The 17,871-nt window shown below is 42.5% G+C and overlaps 2 protein-coding genes across 2 annotated transcripts; both read right to left on the bottom strand.

Annotated features, from left to right (window-relative positions):
- Window positions 1-8,743: 8,743 nt before the first annotated feature.
- Window positions 8,744-10,411, bottom strand: LOC127761674 (ethylene-responsive transcription factor TINY-like). The gene has a single exon (XM_052286001.1). It carries the CDS (start codon window positions 10,318-10,320, stop codon window positions 9,439-9,441), a length of 882 nt encoding a protein of 293 aa, XP_052141961.1. The 5' UTR covers window positions 10,321-10,411; the 3' UTR covers window positions 8,744-9,438.
- A 952-nt stretch (window positions 10,412-11,363) lies between these two features.
- LOC127763059 (chaperone protein dnaJ A6-like) lies at window positions 11,364-15,298 on the bottom strand. The gene is made up of 8 exons (XM_052287636.1): window positions 15,123-15,298; window positions 14,513-14,681; window positions 14,252-14,426; window positions 14,025-14,154; window positions 12,606-12,739; window positions 12,393-12,535; window positions 12,072-12,270; window positions 11,364-11,981 (listed from the first exon to the last, which is right to left on the bottom strand). The coding sequence occupies exons 2-8, from the start codon at window positions 14,660-14,662 to the stop codon at window positions 11,650-11,652; spliced, it is 1,263 nt and encodes a 420-aa protein (XP_052143596.1). The 5' UTR covers window positions 14,663-14,681; window positions 15,123-15,298; the 3' UTR covers window positions 11,364-11,649.
- Window positions 15,299-17,871: the final 2,573 nt, after the last annotated feature.

The following is a 17,871-nucleotide window of genomic DNA, read 5'->3' as shown; positions in this document are numbered from 1 at the left end:
AGTGTGACCGTATAGGTGCTTAATATAAATACCAAATATTTTTTTCGGTCTTTTTAGCACTTTAAAAAAATATAAAAAAATAGGTGCACCATTACGGCTCAAAATCCGGCCCCAATAACTTGGGCCATTGGTGCCGAATAATAAGTTTAAGTTTTTTTTGGTAGTGTGCATTGCTAACAAGAAAAAATAACAGCGGAAAAAAATATGTCTAATTGCACATGAAGGCATGAACCCCACTTATCAAGTTATCCAATCCTGTATAGGCTACCCTATTCTAGTAGCCATAGCCATGACCTACATGACAAATGTACCAAACGATCACACCTTATTTGGCTGTTCGCAATGTGTCTACTTTTTATGGGAGCATTTATTTTTCAAAACTCCTTTGCTATTTATGAGGTGACTGAAATTAGGAGAAATTCCAGGTATCCAACCTTAGCTGTTCAACGTCTTCAAGCTTGGATTGGCCCGAGGAGTAGTGCGGATCTAGATCCCGGGAACCATAGGTCATGCTCAGGGTAATGGGGTTGAAAGTTCGTGGGTCAAAACTTGTTTTTTTACCATAGTGGACCAAAACAATAAAAAATCACCATAGCTTGGCCAAGGCCTTGCCTCTGGGGGAGGCAGGAAGAGAGGAAAGGGCACGAGACGGTGGACTCACAGGCGACTTCATTGGCAGTTTAGCCCCGGCAACACCCAAAACTATGACAATGCTTCCTTTGCATTAAGGTTTTATAGCGAAGACGATGGGAGAAGGTTGCGGGACGATGACGGTGATTTTAGAGAGATGGCCGGGTGTTAAAAGACCAGTGATGGGTAGTAGAGACAAGCGGGATGTGAGGCGCCGGAGCCGTAGGGGTGAACATGGTCGGTGGTCAGGTGTCGGGGGTGGGGGGTGACTCACCGGAGTGGTTAGGAGGCTCGGGCGATCCAGCGGGGCAAGCCGCCGGAGATGGGAAGGAGTTAAGATTACTGCAACACAAACTTGCAAGACCATCACCAAGAGTATATAGATCGATCAAATCACAATACTAGTGTGTCTTTTTTTCTCGCGCGCAAAGAAAAAAGATTCGTGCGTCGATCTTCAAACACGAACACGCGGACGATCATCGAAACTAGATAGCTAGGCTCAATTAAGTTCATATCCATGCAGCGCGTTAATAATTAACTGCCCCACTGCAACTGTTCGTCAGTGCTCCCAGAGCAGCAATTGCGCCGTCTCGAAGTGGAAGCCGTCCGAGGTCCTCGTCGTAGTTGTTCGTCGACGTACGGCGGCAACGCGACGTACGCTAAATTCGAGGAGAACGTCCGGCGAGTCGAAGAGATTGAAATCTCCAATGTCGTCCTCGCCATCCCGCCTCGCAAAGCGCACACGGCCCGGCGGGCTCGCCAGCGCCGGTTCCTTTCGCTTGTTGGCCAGGCGCAGCAGCGGCCGATCTCGTCGGTCAGATCGTGGCCGTGCGTGATCGATCCCTTGGTCAGATCAGGTACGGTGTCAAGCCAGATCGCTCTCCAGCTCCGCATGCATGCGCACCCCGTGGTGCGTCGTCGGGTGCGTGGCGGCACCCGTCAATGCGCGGCCAGCCGCTAGCTTCTTCGATCGTCTTGACGCCGGCATCTATCGACGGACGCGACGACAAAGTCGCGACGGGGGAGCCGCCGGAGCTGCGGCAAGCGGCGGCATGTTGTTCACTGGACACCGGAAACACTGCTCAACTCGATCGCGTACGTTGCTTCCATGAGCACACCTCGATCGCAATCACAACAAAAGCTCCAAAAGTTAGGGAAACTCTTTTAACAGCTCGAGCGAACGTCCACCCGTTTATTGCATGTCATCTAAATGGTTATGAAAAAAATTGAAAAAATATGAACAAGATAGATCACTATGTAATATATCAATCCACAAACATGCAAGTTAAAATTTAACTTCTACAAATTGTAACAAAAATAACAAATAAAACTCAAATTACTATCAAATATGAACAAAAATGCATATTTACTATCAAATTTGTTATTTTTGTTACAACTTGTAGAAGTCAAATTTGAACTTGAATGTTTGTGGAGTGATATATTACATATTGATCTATCTTGTTATTTTTTTTGAAAATTTTTCGTAATCATCTAATTGACATGTAATAAACGGGCGGATGTCCACTCGAGTTATTAGAATCATCTCACAAAAGTTACACGTTTACATGATACCCTGATGACTGGTCTCGAGTCTCGACTTACTGCTAATTAAGCGATTTACTCCCTCTATTTAATTTTAAATTACGCTGATAACTTTTAAACATATGTTTAACTGTTAATATTATTCGAAAGTTAAAAACAACATGTTTAAATACCTGTAACGATAAATCAGTTAAAAAAATAACGACTATCTTTTTTATCTAATTAAATGAATGGTCAAATATATATAATAACATAAATAAAAAAACAAGTCATATATCTATTAAAAAACGGTAGAAGTATGTACTTGGAGAAACTCAATGCAGTGTGATATGTGTTGGACGAATTAATAGTTTTTCCGGTCAAAGTGGAGACTCGTCGAGAGTACAGCGACAGCGAGTATATATAAGTATTTTGCTTTCCCCCAAAGAACGTGATTGTCATGCAGTTAGACTAGCTTGTATACTCCACATGATTATTTTTCAGGCAAATATACTCCATATGATTGGCAGAAAAACAAAATGCTAGTCTAAAGAACGTACACATCACGCGCTGACGGCAAGTTCACGTACGTGCTCTGTGAGATAGTTAGTATGACATGATTAGCCTTGTTATTAACAAGCTAGCTAACCGACAGTAGTAATCGCTAATTAACCACAGTTGGGGTCTCAGTACAGAATTAGATGGCACATTACTCACGTTTGTCGCCTCTAGAGTCCAGACAAACGATAGCAGTGATATGGGAAATCATTACTCTGACAATTTCACATGATAGCAATTAGCATGCCTCACGCTTCCTCAGAGTTCAGACTTATGACTCATCAGATGGGAAGAGAAGAAAATGCAGAAGAGCTTAAATGATTTAATTGCATTAGGGCATATATTCACCAGCGGATCATAATCGAACAATTCAGATTGCCTATAGGTTATCACTACCAGAAAAATAAACCCACAAAAAAAATACGATTCCATCAACTAGCAAAAGCAATTATATAATTAGCTCGGTTGCTTAACACGAACTTCACTATACAACTACAGCCTGTACTAAATTGGGATCATGCGAGGGTTAAAAATGCGTCCAATCTTCCATCCAGAGATCCTAGAGATTTGGATCTTGCTTGCAATAGGTGGGGTTTGCAATTAATAATGCAAACTATGTATCGATGGAATCGCTAGCACTGATGATCATCAGTATATCATTCTGCCCTACACAGGGTCCGAGCTTGGGAGCTAGCAACAGGCAAATCCGGCCAGGTCTCTGAAACTCGATCGTATACTATGCCTGCGGATTTGCAGTGTTTTTTTACAGCAAAGAACAGTTGATCAGGAAGCTATAGTACATCAAAGATTACATGTTTATATAATTATATGAGTTAATCGCTCTTGATCTGGAGGAGGGTATCCTGTTGCCCGTTTGTCTCCATGCAGAGTTGCAGACCAGATCATCATCGATCTGTGGGTACTCAACAAAAGGGAAAGCAGGGGAAAAAAAAAGGAACAAAACCACTACTAAACTATAGAGAAAAAAAAGAATCACGTGCAACAGCGTATGCAGTACATTAATTATCACTTAGTGGAGTACATAGCTTCATTATACTATTTATTAATTAAGTACATGCTCGTGCGTTAATTCTGCCTAGGAACGTAACTGTCGAGACAGTAACAGTTGGGCAACTCCTCCACTGATGGCTCGTACGTGGTGTGGCCACTACGGGACACAGTTGTAGTTGCAGCGATCGAGGCCCTGGTGGTTAGTACGAGTACGTCGCCCATGGCCACGCCGTGCTACTTGCCAAGTGGCCCGTGCATTTCCCAGCATCGCCCGACCTCGATAGCCACGTCCTCGTCCTCGTCCTCGTCGTCGCCACTTGGCAAGTGCAGGGCTGCACAGGCCGATCGATGGGCCAATCTGAGAAAAGAAACGATCGACCTGTTCAATTAACGTGACACGGTGACAGGTTCTTCGTACGTGAACAGAAGAACTTGAGAGAGGTGTACGATGTAATGGGCAATCTATCTAGGTCGATCCCCACAGTAGAGGTGCTTTTCTCTTTCCTTTTTTTTTTCGAGGGGCCACATTTAAAGGTAAGTACTGTTGTATTGTACGAGCTGGAGTCTGGAGATCGATGATCGGCCCGGATCGGTAGCGTCCATTGGGTCGTAATGTACAGTCTTGTCCTGCATGAATCGATTTGCATTATGCACACATCGATCGATCGATCGGTCGCCATTTAATTCACGTGAAAAAATCGCAACAGTATTCGTAGTACGTCGTTTGCTGCTGCCATGGCGTGTCATTTGGACTTTTTGCGAGCTTAATTTGCGCCCCTGTGGATGCATGTGTACCCGTCGCACCTTTACGTGTGCCCTAGAGGCCAAAAGGCCGGAGAAGATTATTAGGGTGGAGTTGGCTGTGTTCATGTATGGGCCAGGTCACCTTATTAGACAATTAATCAACCGGGGCTCAACATAATCGCACCTAGTACGGACATAAAACACGCGCAATTAATACAATTAGGTGACTGCAGATTTGATTATATTGCAAGGTCAGCTCATCAGCTGATCCATGGATTCATGCTGCGAGCCGCTAGCTAAGCTATAGTGCCATTCCTCTGTTGGTGATCTACTGACCCATGGTCCTGCAGGTGCAGGGGTCCTGGCCAAAAATAATTCTGCAGCCAAAGCTAACATTAACACGACTGGGTACTACGGTTGTGGTTGTGTTTAGTTCTCTTTAAACTTATAAAAATCTTGTCATATTAAATGTTTAGGCACATGCATAAAACATTAAATATGGACGAAAAAAATCAACTGCATAGTTTGCATGTAAATTGCGAAGCGAATCTTTTGAACCTAATTACACCATGATTTGACAATATGGTGCTACAGTAAACATTTGCTAATAACGGATTAATTAGTCTAATAAATTCGTCTCGCAGTTTGCAAGCGGAATTTTTTATTATTAGTCTACATTTAATACTTTAAATATATATCTATATACTTTAAAATTTTTACACCTAAACAACTAAAGATGGCCTACGTTAACCCAGCCTACGTCTCACCTAACATGAAAAAAAAAGTAGGAGTATATGGAATACCTCCACGTGCCAAGATGCAACTGGCATAGTGGCATGACAATTTTTTCTCTCTTTTGTTTCGCTCTTTTCTATTACGAGATCGATAGAAACCGGACGGAATCGAGAGGGAGAGACGGTGACAGGTGGGCCCGGGGATCGTCGACCTCGGCCCATGCGGGTGGGCCCGGGCGATCACGGAGCATTGGATCCTCTGATGATGACTTAATTATCAACCCTGGCCGTTTTTCTGATCACACGCTGTTTAGCGTACGCTGTTCCCGTGTGCGTGTTGATGCCGATCAAAAAGTGGCCGTGGCATGTCAACTTCGTACAGCTAAACGCATTAAAAAACGTCAAATGTTTGATCATTACATCGCCGGTGATTATACAGATACTGTGACATGCATGAACGGCTGGTACTGATTTGCATGTCCTGCAGCCTGCAGGCTCATCGCCGTGACATAGTAATATGGGGGCAAATACGCCATGTGTCCTGTTGTGAAGAACATGGCATATTCAGCGGTGATGCTGGCTAAAACATCGCGATCGAGTTGTATAGAGTCAGTAGTACTCTGCTATGATTAACTTCGTCAAACAATTATTAATCGGCCGCATAATTAATCCGACTATAGCGGAAAGATTCCGGGGTCAATCTTCTATATTCATGTAGGTAAAATTGTGACCTTGGAGGCCACCAAAACCAACATTAGACCACCAATTGGACATAAACAAGCCAGCGTTTTTCGATCCAAAATAATACGCGGTTTGTTGTAGAAAGAGGAAATGGAAAAGGAAAGCGAAAGGGATTTGCTATATTTTAGATGCCTGAAAACTCGAAAATTTTCAACCCATCTAGTGACATTGGATGAACTTGAAGATTTGCCCTTCTTAACAGCAGCTTCTTCTTCAACGCCAACGTCAAAGACGGTGGTGTCTTGGGATCAGAATGGGGATGGGGGCTTGAGGGGACGAAGAAGAGGTTTATCTGGACAGACCAGCTAGCTGAGAGGCGGAAATAGACGAGAGACAAAGTAGTGACGCTATCATCAGAGCCATAGGGCTGGACGAGGGCGATAAGCAGGGTTGGCGGCAGGGGTGTGATATTGTAGTTGGGAGTGGTTACAAGACGACGAAGAGCTAAAAGGCGAGTGCACTTTGTTGCCACTAAGGCTTAGAGGAAGTGAATAGTGCATGGAGAGGCTAATTCAGCGGACCTCGCTTGGCACCGGTGAGGCAAGCTTGCAACATGCAAGGTGTGGAGTCGACAATGTGTGCGAGTGTAGCGACTTGAGTAGCTAGCAATCGTGGGAATGGCCGGAGCGAAGAAATGATGTTTTCATTGACTATAGTTGTAACATTTTGACAGATCTGAACCGTAAAAGTGATTGAAATTTATGAGTAATTTTAAATCAGGTCAGATAACACTCCATAAAAAAACAGAGGTAACACACAACACATGAGTGTGAACCAAGATTTGTTTGGAAACGAAAAATGATAAAAAGTGGTGTTGACTGCCCACATTGCGTGAAACAGTCTATTTAATTTGTAACTTCAGTGTACATGCATAGACTCACCTCTTACAGCTTATAGTACATAACAAATTTATTTAAAAATACATTATATTAACATAAATTGTAATACTATACGGCACTCCATGAAAATTCTTAATCTATACATCTGACAAAGAAAAACACAAATTTGGGGTATGAATATTTTCAATATTATTTATAACCAGTTTGTTTATGTTTTTCCTTTTTTAGATTGAATTTGTACTTCAAAATTTGTAAAATGGTGTAGATGCCTAATATATGACGATGATCTTAAAATTCTTAGAATTGTTATAAGTATTTAATAATTATTATTTGAGAAGAAAAAAACAAAGGAGTGTGCAAATGCACTTGGTATAGAAAACAACTCCGTATATACCAACTTAATTATTCTTTACAGGCTTAGACCATGGATAAAACACCTTCGTGTTCTGGAGAGGAAAAATTGGGCAGCTCAGCAAACTGAGCACATAATTGGTTACTTTTTTAAGTAGAATGGTTCAAATTTTAGAGTTCACATATATGTGTGTATTAACGGTCATTTATTCATTTAGTGATATGTGATATACCTATGGTCGACAAGACATCTTGGTGACTATCAGTTTTAAGATATACAGCTAGTTTTTCAAAGGTGCTCATATGAATAAGCTATTAGAGCATCTGCGTGATATTTGGAGGGGTTCTATAGGAGAGAGAAAAAAAATAGGACCAACCTTATACATTGTGAGATTTGTTCTTACCATTACTAACATAGAAACGGGCATCAAATATAGTGCCCATCTCTAAAGTAGAGAGAATATATGGACCCACCTGTCATATGCCTTTACATCAACCTTGAACCTATTATCATTCTTAGGTCCCGTTCGTTTCTGATGAAAAGACTAGATGAAATTTTGGATACTCGTGGCACGTTTTTCAAATTGCTAAACAGTGCGTTTCGTTCGAAAATTGTTCTAAAATATAAGATTAATCCATTTTTCAAGTTGTAATAATTAAAACATAATTAATTACACGTTATTACCATCTCGTTTTGCGTGAAATACTTAATCTTCATCTTCATTTTTAGAAGATTCAAACACCACCTTGGTGGGTCAACCTTTACTACTCTTATGTATTCCATGAATTTTTAAAGGGTGCCATCCTTACCGCGGGGCCTTCCTGTGGATTAAGGGCCTATTTAGATTCCATGGCAAAAATTTTCACCCTGTCACCTCGAACGTTTAAACACATGTATAGAGTATTAAATATAGAAAAAAATAACTAATTACATAGTTTATGTGTAAGTTGCGAGACGAATTTTTTAAGCCTAATTAGTCCATGATTTGACAATGTGATGTTACAGTAAACATTTGCTATGACGGATTAATTAGGCTTAATAAATTTGTCTCGTAATTTACAGGTGGATTCTGTAATTTGTTTTGTTATTAGTATACGTCTAATACTTTAAATAAGTGTCCGTATATCTGATGTGACACGCTAAAACTTTTCACCCCTAGATCTAACCACAGCCTAAACATTAGCCATACTCTTAATACACATTGAGTGATGCGTGCGTGCGCGTATATGAGCGTTGCGTTTGTAGTATGTTTCGGAAAAAATGAAAATGGGCAGCTTCGTACATGATAGTGGCGTCACCCTGTACGTGCCCCTTTTTTTTTTCTGATGACTGATGAGGTCTTATTTCTTAATTACTCGTCCCATCTGACCATCTATTTTTATTGATAAATGGAACCCTTAGATTGTAATAGTACTGTAAGTGTAATATTCTATTACCGTGTGTAGCAGGCCTGTACCTTACATACCGGGCCCATTTTTTTTTACTTTTTGGAATCTCGTTACTTGCATTATCTTCACCTCTCATCAAGTTTAATTACTCTACACTGCTTGCATTGTTGCGTTTTTTTAAAAAAAAATTCTATCGAACTTAGGAGATTATAGAGTAATTAATTAGACAATAAACAATATTCCCGACCGCTTAAGTAATATCCCTCCTGGAACTAGAGCTAATTTACTTTTGTAAAGTAGGATGATGACATGATGTTGACGCGTACATAAAGAAAACAAAAAAAAAATCGTAACACAAAGTATCTCAGTTTTTGCTAGATATATACGTACACAAAAGAGAAGAAATATGACTGAACGTTCGAGTTATCTGAAGCAAAATCGTTTATATAGCACATCTCTGAATACTTTTTAGGCCATAGGCATATATAGCACATCTCTAAAATTTACAATGCACGCTGCTACTGTAAAAATAAAAAAGAAGAAGAAGAAAAAGACGAAATTACACGAGGCTCTCCCAAAATGTTTGCCGAATTGATTTACACACAACCACGAAGGGGAGTAATTAGTAATTTGATCAATGAAATGTCTAGGCAGTTCTTGCCGCCGATCGATGCAATCCGCTGTTTCACCTCGCGCTAAAACGACTTCCCCTCCGTAATTAATTAAATCACATCGCCTGCTCGCCACCGCAAACGCGGCGTGGCGCCGTTTCACTGCACACGAAGCAAGGCACCTCCAAAAAAGAAAAAAAAACAGAGAGAAAAGAAAGAGACGCCCATGGCGTCGATAGGTTGACTGCTGCGACCAACCCAACCGGTGCAATGGCCGGCCGGCGAGTCGGAGCAGGTGGATTGGCTTAATTAGTCAGGCTGCACGGGCGCCGCGGGGGCGTCCATCCAGCACTGCTCGGCCCACAGGAGCGGCGCCGCGGCGTCGTCGCCGTCGTCGCCGGCGTCGTACTGATCGGCCGGCGCTGTCGTCCAGACGGGTGAGCACCAGAGCCCGTCGCTCAGGTCGAGGAGAAGGTCGGGCAGGTCGAACAGCGCGTTCTCCTCGACGCTGCTGGTGGCGGCGCACGGGCTGGCCGCGGCCGACGAGGTGGACTCCGCCGCCTCGGCGTCGGTGGCGGTGGCGGCGGCGACGGCAGAGGAGGAGGACTCGCATTGGTCGGTGGCGGCTGCAGCTGCGGCGAGGGCGGCGGCGGCCTGGATGTCGGAGGGTGAGGTGGAGGCCGGGCGCGGGAGCGTGTGGGCGAGGCTCGGGAAGTTGAGGTGCGCGGCGCGGCCCTTGATGGCGAGCGCGGCCACGTCGTGCGCGCGCGCGGCCATCTCCGCCGTCGGGAAGGTGCCGAGCCAGATGCGCGACTTCTTGCGCGGCTCGCGGATCTCCGACACCCACTTGCCCCAGCTCCGCCGCCTCACGCCGCGGTACGACGGGTGCCTGCCGGCGTCACCCCTATTGCGCTCGCCCTCACCGGCGCCAGCGCCACCGCAGCTGCTGCTCTCCTCCTCGCCGGCGCCGCCACCACGGCCGGCGGCGCCAGCGTCAGCGTCAGTCTCCACCGCCGCTTCCTGTCCTTGGCCGCCGCCGCAGCCGGGAGGAGGAGCAGGAGAGGTGCTCCTCTTCCGCTTGAGCTGCTTGTGCTTAGAGATCTCGCGCTTCTCTCGCGTGCCATTGGTGACGCACGAGCCGGAGTCGGAGGAGGTGGTGGTGGTGGGCGCATGGATCGCGGCAGCTTCCATGGCCGCCTACTCTCTACGACAAGGTGGAGGAGAGAGAGAGAGAGAGAGAGAGAGAGAGAGAGAGAGAGAGAGAGAGAGGCACACAGAATACCGCAGGAAGGAGATGCGCTTCCTTCCAGGTATAAATAGCAGAGCGCCTTGTGAGACTGTGAATTGCTGCCACTACCAGCCAAGAGTAGTTAAGCTCCTGAATATTTTTTTGAGAGAAAAATTAAGCTCCTGAATATTTTTTTAATAAATAATAAGCTCCTGAATTAAAAAAATACATGTGAGAAATTCTGCAAAAACAAGTTGACGTCATGTAATGGCTGGGCTAGAAATTCTGCAAGAACAAGTGGATGTCATGTTCTGGCTAACCAAAGGGTAACAGTCGCCATCTGTACAACTACTCATTCTGTACTTCAATTGTATAAGAACCTATCAGGCTATGATCACCATCTTGGCAGGACCGGCCAATGTTGTATTTAAATTTGGAAATCCGGCCTAGCGAGCTTGGAGTGGCATACGTTGCCCATACAAAAGTTACATCTCAACCACTAGCTGTTTAAATAGATGTTAATACAGTGCGAGACAGAGACTCGTTCAATGAAATCATAGGTCGACGGCTTTGTTTTAACCTTCCCTGCAGGATCCAGTACTGTTTCCTGCTGGTGCAACCGAACGATCTGCAGTGCAGACGACGGCAATGGTGGACATATCGGTTCAGATTTTCAGAAGATTCAGAAGTTAGGATCTTCTTGAACAAGTGGAGCTGGCCAGTGGCCACCAGTGGTGCATCAGTTTCAACGTCCAACCCAAGCCTCGCACTGTTGTTCCTCGCATGCTGAACAAGAGCAAGCATAAAAAAAATTGGCCCAGTAGGCAGAGCAAATGCATCGCAGATCAGATCATACCACTTGGACCAGAAACGAGTTTAAGCATGCAACATTTGACTACCATACCATCATGGATTCAGGGTATTCATGACACAGGCATTGCGTGGTTGCATCCCCATACAGAACCACAGGCATAATAGTATAATACAAATGATTCGGTCCGCTGTCTGTAAGAATTATTGTCGAGGATTAGCTCATTTTGGTATATAATACGGCAGGCTGTAATAATTGTAGTGAGGCCGCAACATCATTATGACTAATAGCAAGCTCCTTAATCTTAAGACAACAAAAATGGTAGCATAACATTTCCCACAAAAGAGAAATCATAACATGCATCAGCTACTTTAGGTGGGGGTACATAAAAAAAAAAGAATAGAATGAACTCAGTAGCTACCGCGGTCTTTGGATGATAAGAGACGCTAAATCGTCTAGTCCAAATGGCATCGAATTGTTCTTACTGCTGGGCACACTGTACCCTTGGTCCAGCTCCAGCATCCTCGTCGTCGTCTTCATCATATGCTTCCTGCCGCCTGTGCTGCTGCCTGCGCCTCATCTCCTCTTCTATGTTGACATCATGCATGGTGGTCTCCTCACATTGATCTAGCTCCATGTCTGACAATTGATTCCTGGGTCGTGGTGGCAAAATCTTCTCAAGCGATCGGCATTGGCCAGGAGTGAGTGCACCAGGCTCAGGAAACTCCACGTTGAATTCAACAAAAAGACGACCTTTCATGAAAGGGCGGCCATGCTGGGGCATGCCTTCATCATTGATGGCCTTGTGTTGACCTATCCAAGAAAATCATCTATCAACATGTCCAACAAGAAACTATAAAGGCAGACAGCAATGGGTAAAAGAGTCAAAAGAGGAAAGCATACCAGGTTTTATAACCTCCCCTGGATTAGATTTGATTAGGAGTTGCCGACCATCAAGATGGGTTAGAACAAACTGGAAGCCACACAGAGCCTCGGTCAGGGAGATTGTGTGCTCAATAAAGAGGTCATCAAACTTCCTCTTAAATTTTGGGTGGTCTTTAAGTTGCAAGACAAAAACTATGTCTCCTGTCACTGTATCAGGCTGCAAAAGCATGAATTTGCAATGTTAGATGGGAGCTCCAACATATTATGAACACACACATCAAGATGCGAGTTGCCACATTTCGCACATGACGGCCTGATACTTATGTAAATAAGACTCACAGCTTCATCAGCTTCACCCTGGAATACAATCTTTTGGCCATGTTGCATTCCCTTCTCAACATGAACCTCCAAGACCTTCTTCTCCTGGACCACTTTGTTTCCCTTACAACTCGGGCATTTATCCTTGTCACTTATCATCTCACCTGGACAAATTAATCATTAGGCAAACTCAACCAGAAGATGTCTTCTAATGAAGATACAACAATGGCATACCTGATCCTCTGCATTCAGGGCAAACAGTGTTCATCTGTTGGATCATGCCAAGCCCAATTTGTCTTGTTATTGTTCTCATTCCTGCACCATGACAACCATGACAAGTTGCTGCTGCCCCACTCTTGGATCCTTTACTGAAGGTAAAAAAACATAAGGCAACAGTGAGACCAATATAACAAAACTAGAAAAAAAAAAGAATGCATTAAACTGAGTAACAATTGAGCACTACAAGTACAAGAGTCAAAACTGCAAGTTTCATTTGTAGAGAACCATCAAATTCAGCTGAACGTTCGGGCAATAAATGGGCATCTGCATGGTTGGGGCAAAATCCAACCCTGTAACCTAATTCGGAGATGCTATGCAGAGGTAGCAGTATGACTCTTACATACAGCAAGTAGCCAAGTACAGAAACAGATGTAGTAATAATACAAAAAAAGATAAACTGGTTTTGTTGTTCAGAAAAGAGAAGGCCTTAGTGTACATTTGCACAGATCGTCATCTAGGTTACTAGAGTTTCACCCCCACTTTCAGAACAACAATAGTTTTTTCACCTTGAATTTAAGAGGGGAAGTGGGTAGCAAGTGTTGTGTTACATGACAATAATTACTTGTTTGAGCCTGCTGTACTACAAAATATTACTTGTGTGTGAAGTGCGCTTATATGAGGACCAAATCCATGCATATTTCTCTTAAAACACATCCATCAAAACTCAGAAGTCAGAACCGGCAGAACAGCTTCTGACAGCAGCATAGCTGGACAAAAACAAGTCTTAACATCTACCACATATGTATATATTCAGCTCAAATCCAAGTGAGCTAGGCTCACTTCCTTCCTCGTTTAACTTGGGTGCCCATGTATTCACTATTAATTTGATATACTATGTTGCTTCTTAATATTTTTCATTTTTTTACTTTCAGAAAAAAAAATCATGTTAAATGCCTATAACACAAAAAACAGATAGACAAGTTACACAGTTACTGTTAGCCCTGTTGCAGATACAGCCACAGACTTTTTCAAGTCGTAAACTACATTGCATCTTCCCATAGATTAAACATAGCATTTGTGCAAATGAACCAATTAAGTTCATAGTTCATTACCAGCTACACGTATTTAATCAAAAGTGCTTCACTATGTGATAAAAATAAACAAACAGAAATAAATGTTATATAGAAATAAGATTCAGAGGGACTTTTTAACACTCAAATGATCCAGAAAATAATTTGAAGACAAACTTAAGTTTAGAGATAAAGAAAGTAAACCCCCCAAGTTATCATGGGCAGTTAATAGTTATTAATATTATAAATTGTGCAGTCAATAGTTATTATTATTATAAATTGTATATATTCATAATTCAAGACAATAACAAATAACAATCCTTTCAGTATGAAAGAACCACTCGAGAATGTGCAAGATACTTACCCCTTGCACTTTGTGCACAGAGCATTCCGTGACAAAGACAGTTTTTTGGTAGTACCATTATACAAGTCTTCTAAAGAAACCTTCATAGTATGTACCACATCTTCGCCACGCTTTTGTCTGTGTCCTCTACCTACTTTCAACCACAAAACAGTAAATAGGTGCATATTTCATTCTAAAATATAGAAGGATAAAGGATCAAAGTAAAGCATTTTTCATAATTTTATTACCCCCAAAGCCACCACGATTCTGAAAAATTTGCTCAAATAAATCGAAGGGACTATGGAAATCACTGCTGCTGCCTCCTCCCATTCCTTCTTTGAGAGCATCCTCTCCATATTGGTCATAGATTTCCCTCTTTTCAGGATCATTAAGAACCTCGTAAGCTTGAGCCAATTCTTTAAACTGACCAAGCCATAAAAAGTAAAACGTCAACCAAACCAAACCAACAGTTCAAGAGTAGACAAATATATAACAGTTTGTCCCCAGACCTTCTCAGGGTCTCCACCCTTATCAGGGTGGTTTTTAATGGCAGCTTTACGGTACGCTTTCTTCAGCTCATCCTGGGTTGCTGTCTTAGATACACCAAGCACCTCATAATACTTGGTATTGTTACTCTTCTTTGGCATGCGTCCGTACATGACTGATAAAAAGGGCTTCCTACAAACGTAAAACTTGGAATCAGATCAACAAATCATGAAGCAATAACTACAATGAGTAGCATTAGTACAAACTAATATCCTGCAAACAAAGAAAAAATATACCACACAATTCTTGCAATAAGAAGAACCAATCTTCTAATAGAGCTCGAATGATATACATATTGCAATACTACATAGGGGCGGACTCAGCGAGAACCATTAGGGTTCATCCCAATCGCCAAATTAACAAGTTGTTATTGCTAGTACTAACTCAGGGTAATAAACAACTACAGATCAAAACAACCCGTATCAGACGGGATCAACCGAGACCACTCTCCACGAACAAACATCACAGATCTGGATGGATCCCACCGTTTGCGGCCACAAATTAAAAAAAAAAGCACAGGAAACCCAACGAAAACACGAGCTACATAGCTAGGGCAAAGGCTGGCTTCCTCACCGGAAGAGGAAGAAGCGACCGCTCCTAGATCAGATCCAGACGACGGCCCGGTGGAGCGGGACGACGCCGCGCAGCCGCCGTGGAGGAGAAGAGGAGCTCTCTCCCTCGCGCTCGCGCCGAGGCGGTTCGGTGCGAGGAGGCGGAGGCGTGTGGGGAGGGGGGAGGGGGGGGGGGGGTTCGGCGGCGGCGCGGCGGGGGAGAGAGAGAGGCCTCGTCCCTGTGGGTTGCAGGGCGTCTTTATTGAACTTTTCTTTAAGTCGGTCGGCGTAGGACCACGCGGCGTACGTAGGTGGGTCGTTCGATGGGCTCTTCACCGGCATGGTACGGGGCTCCGGTCCAGTGGGCCTGATCATTTCGACCATGGCTCGAAATTATTCGGCCCATTTGTATTCCGAGTCCTCTCGTCTGGTCGCCAACACAGACTCCGTTCACAAAGAATCTTACAGTACTACGGGCATGTTCAGTTTAATTCCGTTTTCAGCTATACGGGCACCCAATGTTTATTGCAAACTAGGTAGTATAAGAGTGGACGCGTGTCAGGTGGTAGACTGGTAGTCATGGTTTACAATTCCGAGATGATCTTCCGTTTTGGGCTCTGGCAGAATGACGGTTTTCGCGAAATCCGGTGGAAAGCCGGTAGATTCCGAACAAATTTCATAAACCAAAATTTAAATACAAATTCCTTAAGTTTACTGATAAGCTCACGAAAACCGATCGGCTTTGACGAAATTATCGAAATTTCAATCGGTAACTACAGTTTTTTTTCTTTTTTTAATTCGTTATTCTTTTCTTTCCTACTGTAAATTTCAATAAATACACGGAATACTTTTTTGAAAATTTATATCCCAATAGGTTATATGAATATCATACTATTTATAATATTTTATTTGATTATTTCCTTTTTTATCAATTCAAATTTGAATTTAGATGAAACTCATCGAAATCTCAGACGGCTTCTACTTTCAAGCCTCGTTGAAACCTTAAAATTTTGCGGAATTCGACCGGTTTTCGTCGGAACTGTGAACCCTGCTGGTAGTAGTAGGTTGGATATGCACCACAATGTATATATGTGTAGAGTGGATAATAAGGTGAGACCCATCTAAAAAAATCTTCAAACATGAGTCATGCCACAATTAAAAAAATAGATGAGACCCACCATAAAATGTTAATACTTTAATAGTAAGCTTATACCCTGATAGTAGTTGTTTACCGCCTCCACAATGTATATTACCTGGTAACAGGGATACATGCAATGCTTATTACCCACTATTTCATCACATTATGGATACCCTACCAGATTTTAGCATTGTCAAATTCTAATAAGATAGCAAACTAGACATATCCCAAGCACTCTAGCATACCTTACTAATTGGATAAATTTCTTTAAACTTAGTGACATAACTCCACACAAGAATATTTGGCAAGAAATCAAACCAAACAACATCTACGTACCTTTATCTTATCAAATTTTGGTATTGGTACAAAACTTTGCCAAATTTCGGTTTTCCGAAAATATGACAGGGTTAGTTTTAACATAGACTAGAGGCAACCTAATTATCTCACCCAACCACGTATCATTTAATTTTCACCTTACCTTACCTTTGAAGAACACCCTCCTAGTAAAACCCTGGTCCCACCCCTCGCTTTTAGAGAGCATCGGTCTTTTCTCTCATTTTTAATCATCCTTAGGCTGCATTCGGGAGGTAGAGTTAGGCCCGTACAGAAAACAATGTTACCCATTAGCACCTGATTAATTAAGTATTAGCTAAAAAACTTGAAAATTTAATTAACATGATTTTTAAAAATAACTTTCGTATATAATTTTTTGAAAAAATGCATCATTCAGTAGTTTGAAAGAAAAGTATGTGCACAAAAAAGAGACATGTGAGTTGGGATTTGGGAAAGTGAACCAAAAACTCACAGGCTGTTCAGATTATAGATAAAATAAATCTTATCAAATTTTGGCAAGTTGGGATTTGGTAAGTTGGCAATATTACCAAAATTTTGGCAAAATTTCTTATGTATTTACCAAAGTTTAATAAAAAAAACTAAATGTAGGCATATTTTTGACAACTTTACCGAAAAATTGTATGGTTAGAAATAGCGTCAATTTGAATAGCCCCTCAGTCACATATTTGTCTCAGTCAATCGAGAGGTTGACCATGGAGCTCGGGGCCAAGCGACGAGCGGAGAAAGTAAAAACATAGGAGGAACTAGAACCAGATTAAGGCCCTGTTTAGATCCCATCCCAAAAATTTACACCCTGTCACATCAAACGGTTGAACACTTGTATGGAGTATTAAATATAGGCTAAAAATAACTAATGGCCCAGATTACGACTAATTTACGAGATGAATCTTTTAAGCCTAATTGCTCCATGATTTGACAGTATTTGCTAATGATGGATTAATTAGCCTTAATAAATTCGTCTCGCGGTTTACTGACAGATTCTGTAATTAGTTTTTTTATTAATGCCCGAACACCATATGCGACACTCTATATAATACCTGGATCTAAAACACCCCCTAATTGTTGAGTGCAAGGTACAACATCATACACCAGCCAGCCAAGGCAGCCACACACGTAGTACTCCTCCATACGAGAAGACGAGCTCCTAATTGTCATACAGGCTATAGTAAGTCCTCTGTACCAGAAGAGACGACGATACACGAATACACGATGCATTGATGCCTGCTTGTGTCGCTGTCTAGCTGTACCGTGAAAGGGCTTTCTTGAAACGCAAACATGA

This window comes from Oryza glaberrima, chromosome 2, assembly GCF_000147395.1.
Source record: "Oryza glaberrima chromosome 2, OglaRS2, whole genome shotgun sequence".
Taxonomy (NCBI): Eukaryota; Viridiplantae; Streptophyta; class Magnoliopsida; order Poales; family Poaceae; genus Oryza; species Oryza glaberrima.
Note: the sequence above shows the minus strand (reverse complement) of the source record. Positions and strands in the feature narration are given on the sequence as shown.